Here is an 18396-nt window from a genome sequence, read left to right on the forward strand (position 1 = left end):
GTGGTAAGTTGAGGACTTCTAGACGACAGTCAAGATACATCAGTGTGGATTAATGACATTTTCTTACAACTTGTAAGTTAGATTGGATTGAAACTTCTTGAGCATTTAGAAGGCTTGCAAAGACACTAGTGGTAGAAGTTTACAACAATCGGACAGTCACATTGAGAATTATAGCTTGCTGAAGCTCGCTGTCTAGAGTTAGGATTAAAAATAAAATAAAATAAATTAAAATTAAAATAAAATAATAAAATAAAATAAAAAATTAATAAAAAATAAAAACTAACAAATAACAAAAGACTTGTGCTTATAATATCTTGAAGTTATTAAAAATAGTGTTTCTAAGTATTTTGTAGTAGGATTAAGCTTTTACATTGAAATCCGAAATAGTTTGTATTTAGATGGTTGAAACCTACTAGCCTACTTAGATACTTACAAAACATTGTTTTATCTTCCACAATCAGTTGTCCTGTGCGTTCTCAAGCAAGATAGCATGTAATACGACAATGGTGCAAGCATGGTAGTAGTGGCAACAAAGATTGCAACAAAGAATGCACGTTGCAGCTTAATTCTTGAGAGATAATCACAATGATGATTAAAAAAACTAAAAAAATACCATGTAGCTTGTAGCTTGGATCCCATTTTAACCTAAAATTAGAGATTTTATAATAACTTATTAAATATAGAAGTAGATTTTTTATTTTAACAAGATTGAGGGATATATGTGTATTTATCAAGAATATCAAGATATTCTTGATTTTTTAGAAAATTTTAGGAATAATTTTTATTTTTTTTAATAATTATTTTTAAGAAATTTCTTTTAACTAGATCATTATAAATAATAAAGATTTTTTAATGAATTATTAATTTCTTTTAAAGAATTTTAGCCAAACTTTAATTTAATTTGATATTTTTTATTTTCAATATTTTTGAATATTTAATAGATTTTTTATTTTAATATTGTAATTAAGATTATATTTTTTAAGCTTAATAAATTTAAAATAAATTATTTCTAATAAATTTTCTAAAGTCTCTTAATGCATATTTATGTTTTTATAACATTGATATAAAATAATATAAATATTTTAGTATTTTTTTTAAATAAAATATTAATTTTTATTTTATTTTATTTGAAACTTTTTATTTTTATTAAAAAAACTAAACTTTAAGATTAAGTTATTTTTTAGATACTATCAAGAAATATAAGTTATACTAATTTGTTTTCTAATTTCTATTTTACTTTTGATGAAATTACATATTCTTCTCTTTAATCTTCAATTTTTGCTAAATGCACCTAGACTTGTTTAATACTTTATTGAACACATATTTTAGAGATCATTATAAAAAAAATTATAAGCTTCTTATGCCATCACTTTGTATTTTAATTCTTATTTAGCTTTTTGGAATCTTTAAAAATATATTTTTAAAATTTCCAAATAATATATTTTTAATTTATTATTTTTAAAATTAAATTATATATTTAAAAGAACTTATTTTTTGAATTAAAACCTATATTTAAGAAATTTGAACTTTAATTTTTTAGTCTTTAAAATAATGATAGTCTAAAATTTAATATTATTTTTAGTTTAAAAAAATAGTTGGTTCAATAAGTGATTTAATAAGACAACATCTCTAATGATTTATTAACTTAATGCAATATTTTGGTTATAAGCTAAGCTACTAATATAAAATATACTTATTTTTGCTAATACTCAAATATAATTTTTATGATTATTCTATAAGAATCTTAAACATCTACTTACTAAAAATATATATTTTGAAATTCCATCTTTATTTTAAAATAAGAAGTATTGATTTTTTTTAGTATTCATTATTTTATAATTACAAAATTAGACTCTTTAGTGATTCTTTAATTAGTTCTAATAGTCAAAATTATGTTTTTTTGTAATAAATGTCTTAGCTTATTCTATTGCTTATATATTTTTTTATAGTTTATTTAATATCTAAAATAATATCACTCCCAATCGATCTATGGAAAAATCTTTTAGGTTTATCCATAAAATTATAAAAATATAATTAATTATATATTAACTACTGTATGCTTAATTTAAGAAGAAGTTAAAATTTATATTCTTTTTGCAATTGCTCTGTTTGAATTATTAATATATTTTTATAGTTGCTTTAAAAATATAAAATTTTGTTTAATATAATAGTATTTTCTCTAATTCTTAAACTTATTGATGTCAAAGCTTATATCTTTGAGATAAATATTTGTTGATTAGAGATCCTTTAAAATAATTTTTATAAAGAATATTTTACTTTGTAACTCTTTAAAGACTATTATCTTTTCTTACTCTAAGATCAAAAAATATATAATTTTATCTTCTTATTGTTTAAATTGAGATTATTTTATCTTGTCTTTTGTGTTGTTTATACCAAACCCCTTTAAATTGTAGTGTATTGTGTTAAAAGAATGCCCTTGCTATTTAATCTAACATCAACTATCAATCTTTAAGTGTTGAGTTCTTTGTTGCTTTGCGACAATCTTATCAATATTAGAACTTTTTTAAGTATTGCTGTTGAGTAATACATATTTTTTGGTTTTTATTTTTATTTTTATGTTATTGTTTCTTATTATTGATTTTTATTTAATGTAAAAAATATATAATCAAAATATGGTTTTTATCTAATTTCTTATAACTTGTGTTGTTGACATGACTTGAAAGTTTATTTAAGTAGAGCCTTTAGCTAATATTTTTGCAACTAATTCCTTCTTTAATTCTCTTAAATATGTGTGCATATGATTTTTTTACTTTTTTTTTTTTTTTTTTCTTTCTTTCTTTCTACAATTATAGTATGGATTTTTCTTAAAGCATCTTTATTTCTTTACTTGAAAACAAATGCTCTATTAATTATTTATGCTTCTAAGATTGTAGTATTTTAATATTATTTTAGACTTTATTGTATCACATTGCTTCATATCTTTGTTAAAAAGTATTTGATTATTACAAAATCTTTATGCCTCAAATTTTTGTTATCCTTGCAATTGCTTATTTGTTTCTCTCTTTATAGATATTATATATATTATTCTAAGTTGTCTTAAGCTTGTTAATCAATATGTGTATATAATATGATAAAACACTTAAATATAAATAGTTATCAATTCCATTTAATATCCAATAGAGTCTTTTTTTAGTTCTTATTTATACCCATAATATTTGTCACTTATAAAACTTTGTTGTATTTGTAAAAATATTAAATAGTTTATCAAAGATGGTTTGTTTTATAAATTAATATCTTTAAAAAGTATGGCATGTTTTATAAATTTACATATCTTGGACATATTTTTATGAAGTTAAGTAATTTAATATGAAATAATGATCATTAAGAAAAAATTGTCATAATTTTGAAATACATTTACTTTTGTTAAATGTACCTTTTTAATCAAATATAGGAATATTTTGTAAAATTTCTAATTTGCCAAAATGATATATGAAATTTTAAATTTTATTTTTATTTTTTAATTGAAAATTCAAAGAAAAAATTACATTTTGTATGTATATGTAGATAGATTTTTACCATTATTGTTTTTCTTAACCTTCCATAATTTTTCTTCATTATGGAAACCTGGTTAAGAAAGTGGTTTCAAAATTTCCAGAAATAGGAAATTTAGAACCCAAATAAGTTCAAGGAAAAATAAAAATAATGAAAATATTGAAAAAGAAAACCCAATTTAAAAATAAGTTAATTTTTGGTTGGCACTTGACCTGCACTGGTTGCTGACCGGATCAGTTGATAACCGTTTCACGGAGATTTGATCCCGTTATAGGAATGTCCACAAGACTCTCACGGGAGACTATGCTCGGCCCGGTCCGATCGCCGCGGCGGTGGAAAGGCTTGGAATTCGCTGTCTTTCGATCCTTTTCATTTGCGACGGTGTCGTTGCCCGCGGTGGAATAGCAATAAATCATCGGATTTTTTTATTTTATTTTTTTCCCGTGTCAACCTCGCTGACTTAATTTCTGCTCCAGCGTCGTCGCATCGAATCGCCTGATGAAATCGTCAGCAAGTATAGCGGGCTGTATGCGTCATGGAATTTTCATAGTTGGTGTCCTCGATAGATTCTACTGTTTTCGCTGTGTAGTGAATGTGGCTCATTCGTTCTCCTGGGAGGTTTTTGTTGCTGGGTTTTGCCTTCTTGGGTTGGAAATCGTTAGTTGATGTTGGAGGTTTGCAAAGGGTTTTTAATCATATTTTTTTCATGTTTTCTGTTTGAGAGGGTTGGGTGTGAGTGAGTGGGTGGGTGGGTTTTGGATGGTTGAATGTGCGTGATCGAGGCATAATGCTACTTGGGAAGGCTTTGAGAGACGTTTGGGCTAGAAGGAATAGCTGCAGCCTCGGCTTGCTGAGAGAATTGCGTCGTAGCTATGGTTGCAACGCTATTGGGTCGCATGAATCCAGGCGTGCCCGGTGTTATGAAGGCAAAGGAGAATGCGAAGGTGGTTCTCCGGGCGAGGTTCACGGAGTTCACGTCTTTCAATGCGCTGTAAGCCATCAATTTGCTTCCCAAATACTCGTACCCAGTCCCTCTGATTTGCCATATTCTTTTGAGATTACCCTTATTCTTGCTCGCTAAACCTCATTTACATTCTTCAAATTTATCCGTTTAGTGGGCTTTTTGAGAGATCGTAAACTTTGTCACGGCCAATGTCGTGTTCAGTTATGACCAATGCTCACATGGCATCCTCTTTCCATGATCGCAGTAGGGAAAGCGTAGATAGGTACATGGGCTTTGTTAGCAAGGGTCAGTAGATTACAAATTTTGACTTGTTTTATCCAAGCATAGGCATGGTTATTTGTCCGCGGTGTGTTCTAGGACCAGCTTGGGATCATTGCTAGGATCTCTAAGTGCATTGCATTGCGTGGAGCCAATATTCTAAATGTAGATCTCTACATCGACTTCGACGACAAGAAACAGTCTCCAATCTTTTATGCACGAAGGTAAAGTCTCCTGAGCTCGTGAGCTTAAATTCTCTTTCTGGTTTTGAAACTGTAGCTTTCTGACGTGAATCTCTCGGTTGAATGTATGAATGTCGTTAGACAGGATGCGAGTGATTCTTCATCTGTTGATCTAGGCTCACGCTTTTGTTCAGTGAGTTTGCATTCAATCCATTGCAGTGGCCTCGTGCTGTCATGGACGAGGACTTCGCAGAACTGGCCCACCATTTCAAGGCCGAGAAATCCGTAGTGCGAGTTCTAGGAAGCGATCCGGACTTGAAGCTGGCCGTCCTCGCGTCCTGGCAGGTGTGCTAGTTGAACAAGACAGATTCCTTTTCCTGTGTGCATCCAAAGAGGCTGAAGCTCAGAAGTCAGGGTGTTGAACTGGGTGTGTAGGATCATTGCTTGATTGATTTGTTGCACCGATGGCAAGAGGGGGAGCTTCCGGCTAATCTAAGCTGTGTCATCAGGTATTTTGCCGTCAATTGCATGTTTTCGGTTCTAGTTCTTGAGCATTGAACTTCTTATTTAAATACTAAGAACATTGGCATTCAATACTGAGTCTTCGAGTTAGTATTTTTTTCTTTTTTATCTGTGTATGATACATTATTTTTAACTTACGAGTAAACAATATGTAATTTCTTATAACTCCCGCAATACCATGTTTTCTTCTTCTTTTTTTCTTTTCTTTTTTACATAAATTTTTCCTCTGATTTTCTCCTGTGGGTAAGATCAGGCTGCAATAATCTTTTCAATATTACTGTGTTCTTGACCTCTAAATGTAACTAAAGGACTAACCCAGGTGCACTACATTCGTCAGCAATCATAATCGTGGACCAAACACTCATGTCCTACGATTTCTTGAGAGGCATGGAATACCATATCATTATCTTCCCACAAGCAAAGGTAATAAGCGTGAAGAGGAGATTCTTGACTTGGTCTCAGGCACCGATTTTCTAGTACTTGCTCGCTACATGCAGGTATTCTATCATCGCTTTTGGATCATCGCAAGTGGTTATTATATAGGTATGCAAATGGTACACAAAGACTAGAGTAACGTAGTTTAGCTTTGTATTGTGTTGTCAACAACCGAAGCATTCTATAGTTATGAGAATGCGATCTGAGGTGTTCGTCATCATCCTCTGATTCCACTGAATACGTCTTCCTCGTTCTGCTAAAAAGAACGTGAACGACAACGGTATCGTCAAAGTTCTTGATGCTAATGGTCTTTATTCTATACGTTTTATAAAAGGGAGTAAACCTTCTGGCTTGACCCAAGGTTTTGTTTTCTTAGACTCATCCTAGGCTGGTCACATTACCGACATGTTTCAGTCTAGGAATAAATTGAATTTTTCGATTTGCATTTAATTATGAAGTGTACAGCCTCTTTGGCGCTTGTAAGTGAACAGCTGCTTTCGAAATACGGTACTTCCGTTCGCTTATTCAGATTCTTCTATTTTACCACCTCTTTAAGTGCTTTGCAGCTAATAGAATGATATGTTATTGTCTTTCTTCGACAGGTTTTGTCACCAACATTTCTGAAAGGGTACAAGAAGGATATCATCAACATTCATCATGGACTCTTGCCTTCATTCAAAGGAGCAAACCCTTACAGACAGGTTGAGCAGAATGTTCTTGCATTTATTTGTGCAACTCAAGTGAGTTTTCAGAATGCGGGTGGAGATCAATGGAGAACAGGGGTTTTATTGCTGAGGCTGCAGTAACTTATGAATGGGCTCACTTAACAGAGACCGTTTTCTCTATTTGATTTTAATTTCGTACAATTATTCATAGTTTTCTGAATTTCGCAATAACTGATTGTGTGATTGGACATTGTCTTTATAAATGTAGGCTTATGAAGCTGGAGTGAAATTAATAGGTGCCACAAGCCATTTCGTCACTGAGGAACTTGATGATGGTCCCATCATAGAACAAATGGTATGCTACCACGTGTTGATCAACTCAACTGTGAAGCCATGATCTATGATAGTGTTGTTCTCCTTCTGTTACAGTATCCTAGTATTCTTTCTTTAAGAATCGTGAGAGTTCTTTTGGTTTCCAATGTTTTAGCATCACCAAATGGTGTATATTTATGTATACAGAGTAGCTATTTCTGCGCAATCTTCAAAGAACCGTTACTAACACTTTGGCGGACAGGTGGATATGGTATCACATAGGGACAGTCTCCATACGTTTGCTACGAGATCAGAGAATCTTGAGAAGCAGTGCCTAGCGAAGGCAATCAAATATTACTGCGAGCAACGAATAATGCGATATAGCACGAACAAGACCATTGTCTTCTGCTAGATTATGACGAAAAATAGCATGTACGTTAAGCACTACCTTTTGCTGCTGAAAAGCAGATGTGCTCAACGTTTAAGGTATTTCAGCCCTTCAAATTGTAGAGTAGAATTATTACAATTATCACTGTAATCACCAGAGTCTTAACCTGCCCTCGGATGTAGTTTCTAGTTTACCACTGCAACTCTTTTCTTGATACATTCTCTAGATCTCACATCCTTGTTGAGCTGCACAAGTCACTCGCAAATAGCTTTGTGCAGTAACTAGCTGTTATAGCTCGATCTCAATTGTTTGGGTTTCTTTGAATCAGTCGAATTACTCCTAAAATTCTTAGTTACGATATCACGTTGTGATTCCACACCGAAACAAATACATTTACATCATATTACAGCTTTGATGTATTTACATGATCAAGCTGTGAATGATGTCGGCTACCCTACATTTTACTTTTTGGTTGGAGTCTCGTTTTGTATAGTGGTCAGAGTGTGCTGTTATTTTAGTATCACTTCATGTTAAACCCCCGATTTCAAATCTATTTAAAGGAACACCATCATTTGTTTGAAAATCTTGCTCTCTGACGCGCTCCAATCCACCACCTCGCTACCTTAGTGCGGCATGTCACACAAGCTGCAATTCGGAGACAACGCTTCCATCCTCTAGGATCACTGAAGTCATGATCCGCAACGTCGGCTCCTGCATTATCTCCACAAACCGTGCTCCTCGTTTCCATGTGCCATAGCCACCATAACCGGTATGCCTCGAGCAGCAGAGTTGCAGGTTGTGGTAAGGACAACACCAATCGAGTCCGTGGTTATGTCCTACAAGGACTGCCTATACTTGAAATTTGCGTGGCATTACAAATTAGTCACATCATGAAGGAAGCCAAACTAGTGTAAGAACCTGAGATTGACAACCGTGGCTCAAATTGCGATGCAGAATTTTCAGAAGAATATTATCAAAATACCTTGACTGACTTGCGGGTCAGGAGAACATTCATGATGCCACCCTCAGTTTCCTGTGGGGCAATTTTCTCGTCGTTGATAGACCCAACGCAAGGAGCTTCGATCGGTATATTTGCTCCGGGTCCGGCTTGCTTATACGCGATTCTTGGTATATGCCAGAACACAAGTTCAGGGATTCTGGATCACCAAGTGCGAAATGAATCAATCACTGTTTCCATTAGCTCTGAAACTCAGTCTTCACAATCGAAGAATTTAAAATAATCAATTTGAAGGAACGAAATGGAAGATAGAATTCGCATACGCAACCCAATGTCACCGTCTTCAAGCTGAAAATTCATACGATGCGTCGGGGTTGATCTCAGAAGCGGTGGCTGTGAACCAAGCAGCTTGATGCGCCGAAATGACCTCCGACATTGAGCCACCGCCAGAATCCAGAAAATACATTATTGCAACTGTCATTGTACCGCCTGAAGAAGTGATGGGGATGACGTAGTTGGAAACACTGGGCCATAGCGTATTTGGTCCTGCTAAAGAGAATGAAGAGGGCAAGCTTGTGTCGAACTCCATTAGCTCCTTCCGTGATGTTGTTTGCTTGGGTGCATCAGGAGGTATGCCTGATTGAAGGGACAGCCGTACTAGCAAATCAGACCTACTCACAGTCCTGGAAACAATGGCAGGATTTAGAAATTGCGTGTATTGGATATATAAGCTGAAAGAATCAGGCGCACCTGAATCTGGATCCCATTCAAAGGGCGCGTCGTCATGATTCCCAAACACTGAAGCGAATGGGATGTCCATCTGCACTGCTGGCCCAATTGCTTCTCGCCAATGCACAGTTGCGTCATGGTAAGGGAGGTTGTTTGCAGTTATCACATCCCCGAGGTACACAACAAAGTCTGTAAATAAACACTTCCGTCTGTGAAACTCCAAGAGATGCATCCAAATGACGTGAAAAATCCACGAGAAATCCAGTCTACGCTCACCTGGGCTTTCGCGATTCAGCAGGAAGGATTGAACACTCGTGGAATTCTTGCCGAGGCCCCCAATCGTCCCAAGCATTTTCCCCGTAGTGCAGGTCGGCGAAGATGGCGATCTTGAACGCAGATGCGCCGTCTTTGAAACGGAGGCGGAATCCCGGCAATTCAATTCTCGCTGAAAATTGCGTTGCATCCTGGTCATCAGTGCTACCATCGAGCTTTGCTGCATCCACCTCGCAAGCGACCACAACCCATACGCAAAAGCATGTCGCCAGAATGCCCAGACGAGCCTCTTGCTCATTTTCAGTTCCCATTTCGGCGACACTACGATACACGGTGTGAAATTGATGCACATGCCTCTGAAATTGCGCCTCTCAATGGTACTCATCTGCCGAAATTCCGCAAAGACGTGATCCGGCCGCTACTCCAGTCGCAGTGTCCGACGATCGATCGCATCACGAACCGACGCACTTTCCTCGATCCCGAATCATATTCCTGAGCAACTCACGTCACGCTTTCTTCGCCGCAAGGTAGAGTTGGTGTTGAGAAGAATTGTTTATTCAATTATTTCTCGATAATCATGTGTAGCTTTTATGCAGAGGAAAAATTTATGATTGGATTTAATTATTCAATTTTTTAGAAATAAAAAAAATATTAGATTTGAATAGTTGATTTTTGACTTTGAAAACATCTTGCATGGATTTCATGTGAATTTTAGTTGATATTTTTCATCTAAAAAAAATATTTCAAGTGAGGAGAGATTAAGTTGATGACTATGAGTAAAATTTATGGAATTAAAATGGTGTGTTTTTACTAGATCAGATATTCATTCTTGATAGTTGAAGCAAAGAAGATTCTAGAACAAACAAAAATAGAACATAGAACCTCCAAAAGTTATGCATGCTTGTTATATGAAGGTTCTAACTTTGAAATATTAAACCTCAACGTCTATAACCAATAAAGATATAACATTTTATGTTAAATTTTTCAAATTTATTTATTTTTATTCATAAAATTTGAATATTGTAAAACTTACAACTGGAAATATGTTCTGAAAAGAGTGAGTGAAGGTGGATTCTAATAAATTAGTTTAGAGCAATTGATCACAAAAAATAATTTATTAGATGGATGGTTGTGAAATATAGTATATAAGAAATTTAGTAATTGAAAGGAAACATAAAATTATTCTTATTTCTTTTTATTTTATCTAAATTGATTTTTGCAAGAATAAAGAAAGAAAGGTCAACATAAAGATGCAAGGAACATTAGCTATACATGTAACAAATGTGTGTTTTACTTAAACTATAAATAAATAAATAAATAAATAAACAGTAGCCAATATAAATATTTTATGTGGATAATGTCTTTCTCAAGAAATATTTAGATAGAATCTTAATCATTAATCAGATCTATAGAATCTTTTTGATGTACCATGTAGCTATTGAATCTTCTCTTCAAATTTTCTTGACTCAAAAAATCTCTATAGAAACAATTTACAACTTAAGCATATATGCAACAGGCTTTGTAGTCCATAAAGAGCTTCTACATGGCCTTCTTTGTAGCTAGTATTGTGTAGAGGTAAGACTAAAGCCATCATCACTCTTCTTAGTTCTTTTCTTGTATTCTAGTATTTTTTCAAGACCCTCTAAATTTCTTTGTATTTAGCAATAGTTATTCTAGCCTATATCACTTCTTTGTTATTTTTCTTTCTTATCAATTATATATAAATTTTTTGACATTAAAAATGCTTGTGTGGATTCATGTCCTTAATAGTTTGACAAGATTAGCATGCATAATGTAAGAACTTAATAAATCTTAATAAAGAGTGGACCACCATTTTATTTATTTTAAATTAAATTATTGTGAAGGTTTCAAATTTTCTCCTTCTAATTTAATTTTTTTGATATTTTTTTATTAATATTAATTTTTTTAATTAAAGAAAAATAAATAAAAAGAAAGAATGTACCATCACACATATATTTTTATACATATATATACATATATGAAAAAATAAGAAATTTGATGCTTATTATAAATCAGCATTATCTACTACCTTAACTAATATTTAAAGTTATTAATTAAAAAGACATAGAAATAATAAAAATTTCTTCAATAATTTTATTATCTTAAGTGATTTTTTAGAAATATACTTATATTATTTAGAAAACAACGAGTTAATTTCTTAGTGACTTTTGATGGTATTAGATCCAAAATTTAAAGATTTATTAACTAAGTACAACTTATTGCTAAGTCATACCATCTTTCTTATCCAATCTAAGCATTTAAATAATATATTATTAAATACCTTTATTTGATTTTTTTTAAATAATTTAAAACTATAAGTTCTTATATTAAAAATTTTGGATGCTTTTCTACTAATTTTCTTTTATTTATATAAAAATAAAATAACAAAATTTCATATTACCAATTTTTTTTGGATTTCACAAGAATTAAATTTGTTGTGATTGCATATCCATCAAAATTTTGACAATTATCAATTGGTGATGAGTGAAATAATGGTATGCTTGATTTTTTTAAATTGCAACATATGATGTAAAAATAGTTATTTGTTATATTCAATCTTTAAGAATTAAGTCACAAAAATAATTTTTTTGTCATATGAAAAAATAAACCTTTTAAACTTCAAGCAAAAAATTGTATGATAATACTTTTATATTTTTATAATCTTTCTGATTGTTACTTATATTAGTCAAGTTACACAATTAAATATGAAAGATATGTACATTGATTTTATACAATATACATTTCTTTCAATTATATATATATATATATATATATATATATAATAATAAAAATAAAAAATTGGATACTTAGAATAATGATTGTATGTATATTGTAAAATGTTAAAATTCACCATTTAATATTGATTTAACATAAGGCATAATTACAAATCAATAATTATAATTATAAAAAATAAAACATCCAAAAATAAGTTAAATTAGCTATAATAAAAACACTCTTGCTAAATTCTTATATAATATCATAATGTGAAGTTTATTGTATTATTTTATATATATATATATATATATATATATGGATACGTTTGTATAGGATCTAAAAACCTACAAGTTCTATATTTTCATAAATATATTTTGGCGTCTTTTTTTGTTTTTTTTTTTTATAAAAAAATTGCTAACTATTATAAGATATTTTTGGTGTAAGACTTTAAACGTGTAAATAAAGAAGTCATAGATAAAATCTCCTTTATCTTTTAGCAATGTCTTTATATAGCTTTACTATTAGAAGTAGTTATTAAAGATAAAAAAATATATATATCATTAAATGTTTATAAAATTTCCAACCAAATCTACTATTTTAGATTTATTAAAAATAGAAAAAAGAAAAACAATCTTTAAGTAGATGGATAACTTGTACTTTTACTTTTCTTCTTGTTTTATCTAAAAAGAAATCAAAACAAGAAGTGTGTCTTATATGATTAAAGATTAATCATTCTGTTTTAGAACAAGCATATTTATATGAGAAACAAAATAATAAATGCATTCTTTATCAATATAACACCAAATCATCACTCAAATAGGGGTTGTAGAAAAGTCCTATAAGAATATAAAGAATACTAAGATATACTCAAGAAAAAAAATATTTATATATTTTTTGAAACATAAATTTTATAATTCAACAATTTATCCTTAAAATAATCAACTACATATAGGACTAATTTTTAATTCCTTTATAAAAATTAAAGAACTATTTTTTATATTTAATTTTTAAAAAATGATAAATTTTGTAAATTTTTTTTGATTCTTATTATTTTTTTCTATTAGGATAAAATATTTATCTTCTTAAAGAACATGGAAATATATGAATAATTTTTTTCTTATATTAAAAAAACTAAAAAAATACAAGATTATATGCTAAGAATATATATATATATATATATATATATATAAAAGAGTTTAAAGTAAAGATAATTGAAGCTAAGTATTTGGAATATATCATCGTAAATAATATTTTATAAACTAGGTCTAACAGGACACCAACTATTATGTATTAGAAAACTGTAATAAGAATGCATATTTTTCAAAAAAAACTAAAATTTACAAAATATTATAACATATTTATGAAAAAAGTCTTTTAGTTTTTACTTTAAACTTATATATAAGTTTAGAATTATAAACTTATAAGTCAAGATAACTTAGAATAGTAAAAAATAAAAATATAATATTCCAAGATATGATAGCAACTTTCAATATACCTTATATTTTATGTTATTTAAATTTTAAAATTTATTTATTAATAAATAAAATAAATAAATATTCTCTTTATTTCACTTTATTATAAATAAATTTAAATAATATATTTTTTTAAAATACACAACAACTAGAAATTATTTTTAAATAGAAATTTATAATATAAATCTTTTGGCTCTTATGAACTTATGTCAAGAATGGCATTGTTATCTAAAAAGCACTTCTAATTCAATTATTTTTTACACTAGTTATAAGAATTAAAATTATCTTATATTATTAAGTGTTTTGAATCATTTTCAAGCATATTAAAATATATTTATATTTAAATTTCTATGTAATATTATATATTGTTTCAAAAAAATTGAAAAATTGAAAAAACCTTGTTAGATACATTGTATAGATGTTTTTATTTTTTACCAAAAAAAACATTAATGCACATAGTTAGCAAGAAATTGACAAATATTCTTTTATTTAAAATACAGTAAGGAGAATTTATATGCTAATTTCAATAGTTTGAATCTAAAAAATAAAAATTGGAATATATAAATAATCTTTAAAATACAAATGATCTTCCATGAATTTAAACTTTTCATTGTTATGATGTTGCTTGATATTAAAAATTAATGAGTCCTTAGCTAATACTGCACAAATTGGTTCAAAAAAACTTGAATTATCAAATATAATAATATCTTTAATCCTCCTAAAACTAACTAAAATCTATTAAAATATTCTAAGAATATTTTTAGAACCTTTTAAGATATTCTATAAAAATATTTTTAGAACCTTTTAAAATATTCTATAAAAATATTTTGAAATCTTTTAAAACCTCTCATTAAAATATTTTTTAAATCTTTTGAAACCTTCTAAAATTTGATAGAATATTTTTAAAATATTTTTAAAATCTTCTTATTGGAAGTTTGTAACAAAGAATGTGAAGATATAAAATTAAATTCTAAATTTATAATCTATTCAATTATTTTTTATTCAATAAAAATTAAATTAAAAAATTAAAAAATAATTTTATAAAAATAATTTTATTATCTTTTTAATGACATAAAAAAATATAAATCCAATTTACTATGAATGAATTATAAAGGTTTGAAGATGGTTAATAAATAATTAAAATATTAAGTGAAAATATTTTACTTCAAAAATAACTTGTTCATAAATCAAGAGTTTGAGCTTACGAAGGCTCACATGTAATATATAAAGGTGTTTTAGAGAGGCCTTGATGCCTTAGTCTTATCTTCTTATCTATATCCAAAGTGCTACAATCCATATAGAACTTTTGCACCTTCCTTCCTTCAAGGACTAAACTATTTATTAGTCTTCTCATTTTCTATTAGTAGAATTATTTTTTTGGCATTTTTAACTTTAATATGGTATTTAAAAACACCATATCAGCTTAAAAACCTTGTATGGCCTTCAAATCTTGTTCTATTTCTTCATACTAGCTCCTTAAATGGTAAAATTCAATTTTAATAAAGTCTTGATATTTTCTCAACAACTCCCTAAATTAATTCTGAGTAAATTCTAAAAATTATTGTAATCTTTTATAATATTAGTATTAATTCAAAACTATATTTTCTTATCTTGATAAAAAAATAGTAATTAAATAAATTTAAACTAATTAAAAATTATATTTACAATATAAATAATTAAAAAGATATGAAGTTCTTTTTCATATTTTTATTCACTACTAATTAGTATTTATAGTTTTTTTATAAGAATTACATGTAGATAGAAGAAAAATATAGATATTGGTCTTAATAATTAAATATTAATACTTAATAATAAACTAAATTATTAAACCAACTAAGATAATTGCTACTAAGACTTACTATGATTCTATTCTTAAATTTTTTTTATAAGACTCTTATATCCTATTAACATTACTAAATTCTAATAAATATTAAAATATTAAAAAAACTAATTATAATAATTTTTATATTTAAATAATTTAAAATTAAAATTTTAATAATTTCACTAATTAAGATATATTGGTGACACTAATATAGACCAATCATTTATAATAATATGATACAAAGCAAGAAAAAAAAATAATGATCAAATTTTAGAAATTTTTATGTAAGATAAAGAATCAATAGTAGAAAATTTTATATTAAGTGTTTTTACTTGAAAAAAAGGTAGAAAAAATACTTAAATTGTCCAAACCTTCATATTTTTAAAATTAAAATAAAGATCCTTAAGAAATACGTATCTTTTTTCAGATAGATGGTAAGATAGAACATGTTTGGTATTACTATCATAGAAGAGATATTTTATTCTTAATGATACTATTAAAGATATATATTACTATTTGTAGCATTTAAAATGTATTGTTTGAAGGTAATCATGAAGGTTCAAAAAATGATCAAATATCTTGGTTGTCTTTTTATTCGAATATGGAATATTATTAATTTTTCAAAAGACCTATCAATTAGCTTTGTATAGAATAAAGATTAAAATTTATTGCTAGTATTATTTAATAAATAGTGGACTTAATCAATTTATAAAACAACTTGATTGCTTATTTTATCAATTATTTTCAAAAAGATGATAGTATAACTAATGTCTATATCACTTAAATAAATACAAATAAATAGAAGTAGACAGAAACATAATAGATAGATAATAATTTTATTAAGAAATATTTTTAAATTTATTAAAATAGAAAGTAGATGTTTAAATTCTTATAATGTTATCTTATTTATAAAATAATAGTATGAATAGAAGCAAAAGTAAGATAGTCATCAAGTTTGTCAATATCTTATTATATTCTATTCTAGCTTTAAGATTGTCTAATCTTTTTATATTTAGCAATAGAATGTTTTTTCAACATCTTATATCTATTTCTTATTTATTTATTTTCTTTGTTTTCAAGTGACACATAAAAATATTATCTTTGATTTTTCTTTAGATGTTTGTTTTTCACAAAGAATCTAATTCTAAATTTAATAGAAATTTAATCTATCAATATACATATGTACAATATTATTAATACTACTACTATTATTTTAATGAATAAATAATTTAAATTTATTAAATATTGTAGAACAAATTATCTTTGAAATTATTATTTATATATTTATCATATTTTTATTAATATTTTTAATATATTAGATCTTTAATTTTTAAAATAAATTATTTCTTAATTATTTAAAATTAAGAATTTTATTTTATTTAATAAAAATAATAATTAAAAAACACATATACAAATAAAATCAAACTGAAAGTATGATATTAATAAATTTAAGATAATAATTTTACCAAACTATAAGATAATTTATTTATAAACATATTCAAATAAAAATACATAATTTTTGAATTAGATATTTTAAAATAATAAAAATGTGTTTTTTAAATTTTTCTTTTGAATCTACAAAAGATTTCAAATTTTGGTTATCAAAAGATAACAAGACTATATATTATAAATAGAAAAGAATTTAATTTTTTTAATAATATTCCATCTCTAAAAGAAAAAAATATATATTCAATATAAATTTAAATATAGTTTTTTTTCTTTTTATTTATATTAGAAATAATTATAAAATTCAACCTTAAATTTATTATCAAGTAGCTATATATAACACTTTTTTTTATTGCCAAGGTAAATATTTTTTTATTTTTTGATAATCTATATAAAAATCAAATTAAATATTTTTTTAATAATATTAAAGCCTATAGTCTTATCTATAATATAGCTGTAATATTGATTAATAATTAGTAAAGTCTATAGGCTTTAATATTGTAGTGGTCTTGCATGTCTTAGCTTTCTTAGGTAGAAAAAGATTTGTGAAAGTGATCCAATAATATATATATATATATATATATATATATATAATTTTTAAAAATAATAATTAAACTTTAAAACGGTAGATTTTTTTAATTAAAAAAGTAATGAATTTTAAAATACTAGTGCTTTATTTGATTCATCCTAATCAAGTGGACTCTGGTAATAAGACACCTTATTGTAGTTTGTATTGTTTACGTCAATTTTATCAAATAAAGATTCTTCAAAGGTTGCAAAGATTACATAAAATATTGCAAAGAATTTCTATATAAATAAATAAATAATTAAAAAAAAAAAAAAAAAAAAAAACACATGATGAGAACTTAGATCTTACATCATTTTTTTAACCAGTTCATATCGAATACTGGACTCGATTTTTTTAATCTTAAAACAACCTCAAATACATTAGCAATTAGATAGATGATAAAAACATTTGTACTTATACATGTATGTAAGTTTTTAACTTTTGAAAACAAAAATTACCTAAATATTCAAAAGTGTAACATGATGATCTTAAGATATTTATAGGGTGAATAAGATATCTTTAAAAAATAATCTATGTGACTTTGCTTGATTGTTGCATTATCACAAAAAAATAAACAAAACATTTAATGTAATTTGTAGGTGCTAAAAATATGAATTAAAATATTTTAAAGAATTAGAAAATTTGAGGTTTGGAAAGATGAAATCAACATATTTTATTCAGCCACCTCCTTTGAACGGAATTACTCTCCATCACTTAAGATTTGTATCTGTCACTCAAATCTAGAGCCTCAAAAAACATTAGTCCCAACTTGTATCGTTTATACTACTAATCAGCCAACAATGAAGTTGACATCAGGAGTTGACCCTAATGCTCCAATAAATAATAATAACAATAATAATTTAAAAAAATACACATCAAGAAAACAAACCTGAAAGTCAACAGTAACCAAATGCACCCACTGCTTGGATGCCACATGCAGGATTGTGAAGAGCACAAAATATATTCCAGTATCTACTCACGAGATTGTCTCTCTTGACGTGCATCGGCGCCATTTGTCCAGCGCTGTTTCTTCTGCTCGAACACATCTCTCCATTCAGCGTTAGTAGCTTACTTGTGAGACTGGAGTGGTGGTCCCCAACTGGGATCTTGCCTCTTCGTTGCTAAATTGGGTTTATTGGCAGTGCAGTCATCG

At 27.8% G+C, this 18396-nt stretch overlaps 2 protein-coding genes across 6 annotated transcripts; one reads left to right on the forward strand and one right to left on the reverse strand.

Moving 5' to 3' along the window:
• The first annotated feature begins 4071 nt into the window (after positions 1-4071).
• On the forward strand, positions 4072-7703 carry LOC112291285 (formyltetrahydrofolate deformylase 1, mitochondrial). Of its 5 annotated transcripts, none has more exons than XM_024538508.3 (8): positions 4072-4504; positions 4835-4959; positions 5112-5262; positions 5353-5426; positions 5759-5936; positions 6477-6575; positions 6808-6894; positions 7114-7703. In XM_024538508.3, exons 1-8 carry the CDS (start codon positions 4301-4303, stop codon positions 7261-7263), a joined length of 1068 nt encoding a protein of 355 aa, XP_024394276.1. In that variant the 5' UTR covers positions 4072-4300; the 3' UTR covers positions 7264-7703. The 5 variants fall into 5 exon arrangements, with proteins under 5 accessions (XP_024394276.1, XP_024394370.1, XP_024394459.1 ...); XM_024538602.3 differs by having other exon boundaries at positions 5777-5936; XM_024538691.3 differs by having other exon boundaries at positions 4185-4504; positions 4905-4959; positions 5171-5262.
• Positions 7596-9609, reverse strand: LOC112291214 (putative inactive purple acid phosphatase 16). Its single transcript, XM_024538383.3, is given in 6 exon segments — positions 7596-8088; positions 8222-8396; positions 8560-8833; positions 8948-9115; positions 9203-9249; positions 9251-9609. Coding segments are annotated over 6 exon segments (1137 nt in total). The 5' UTR covers positions 9511-9609; the 3' UTR covers positions 7596-7875.
• Positions 9610-18396: the final 8787 nt, after the last annotated feature.

Source organism: Physcomitrium patens, chromosome 1 (genome assembly GCF_059467195.1).
Source record: "Physcomitrium patens ecotype Gransden chromosome 1, ASM5946719v1, whole genome shotgun sequence".
In the NCBI taxonomy this organism is placed as follows: Eukaryota; Viridiplantae; Streptophyta; class Bryopsida; order Funariales; family Funariaceae; genus Physcomitrium; species Physcomitrium patens.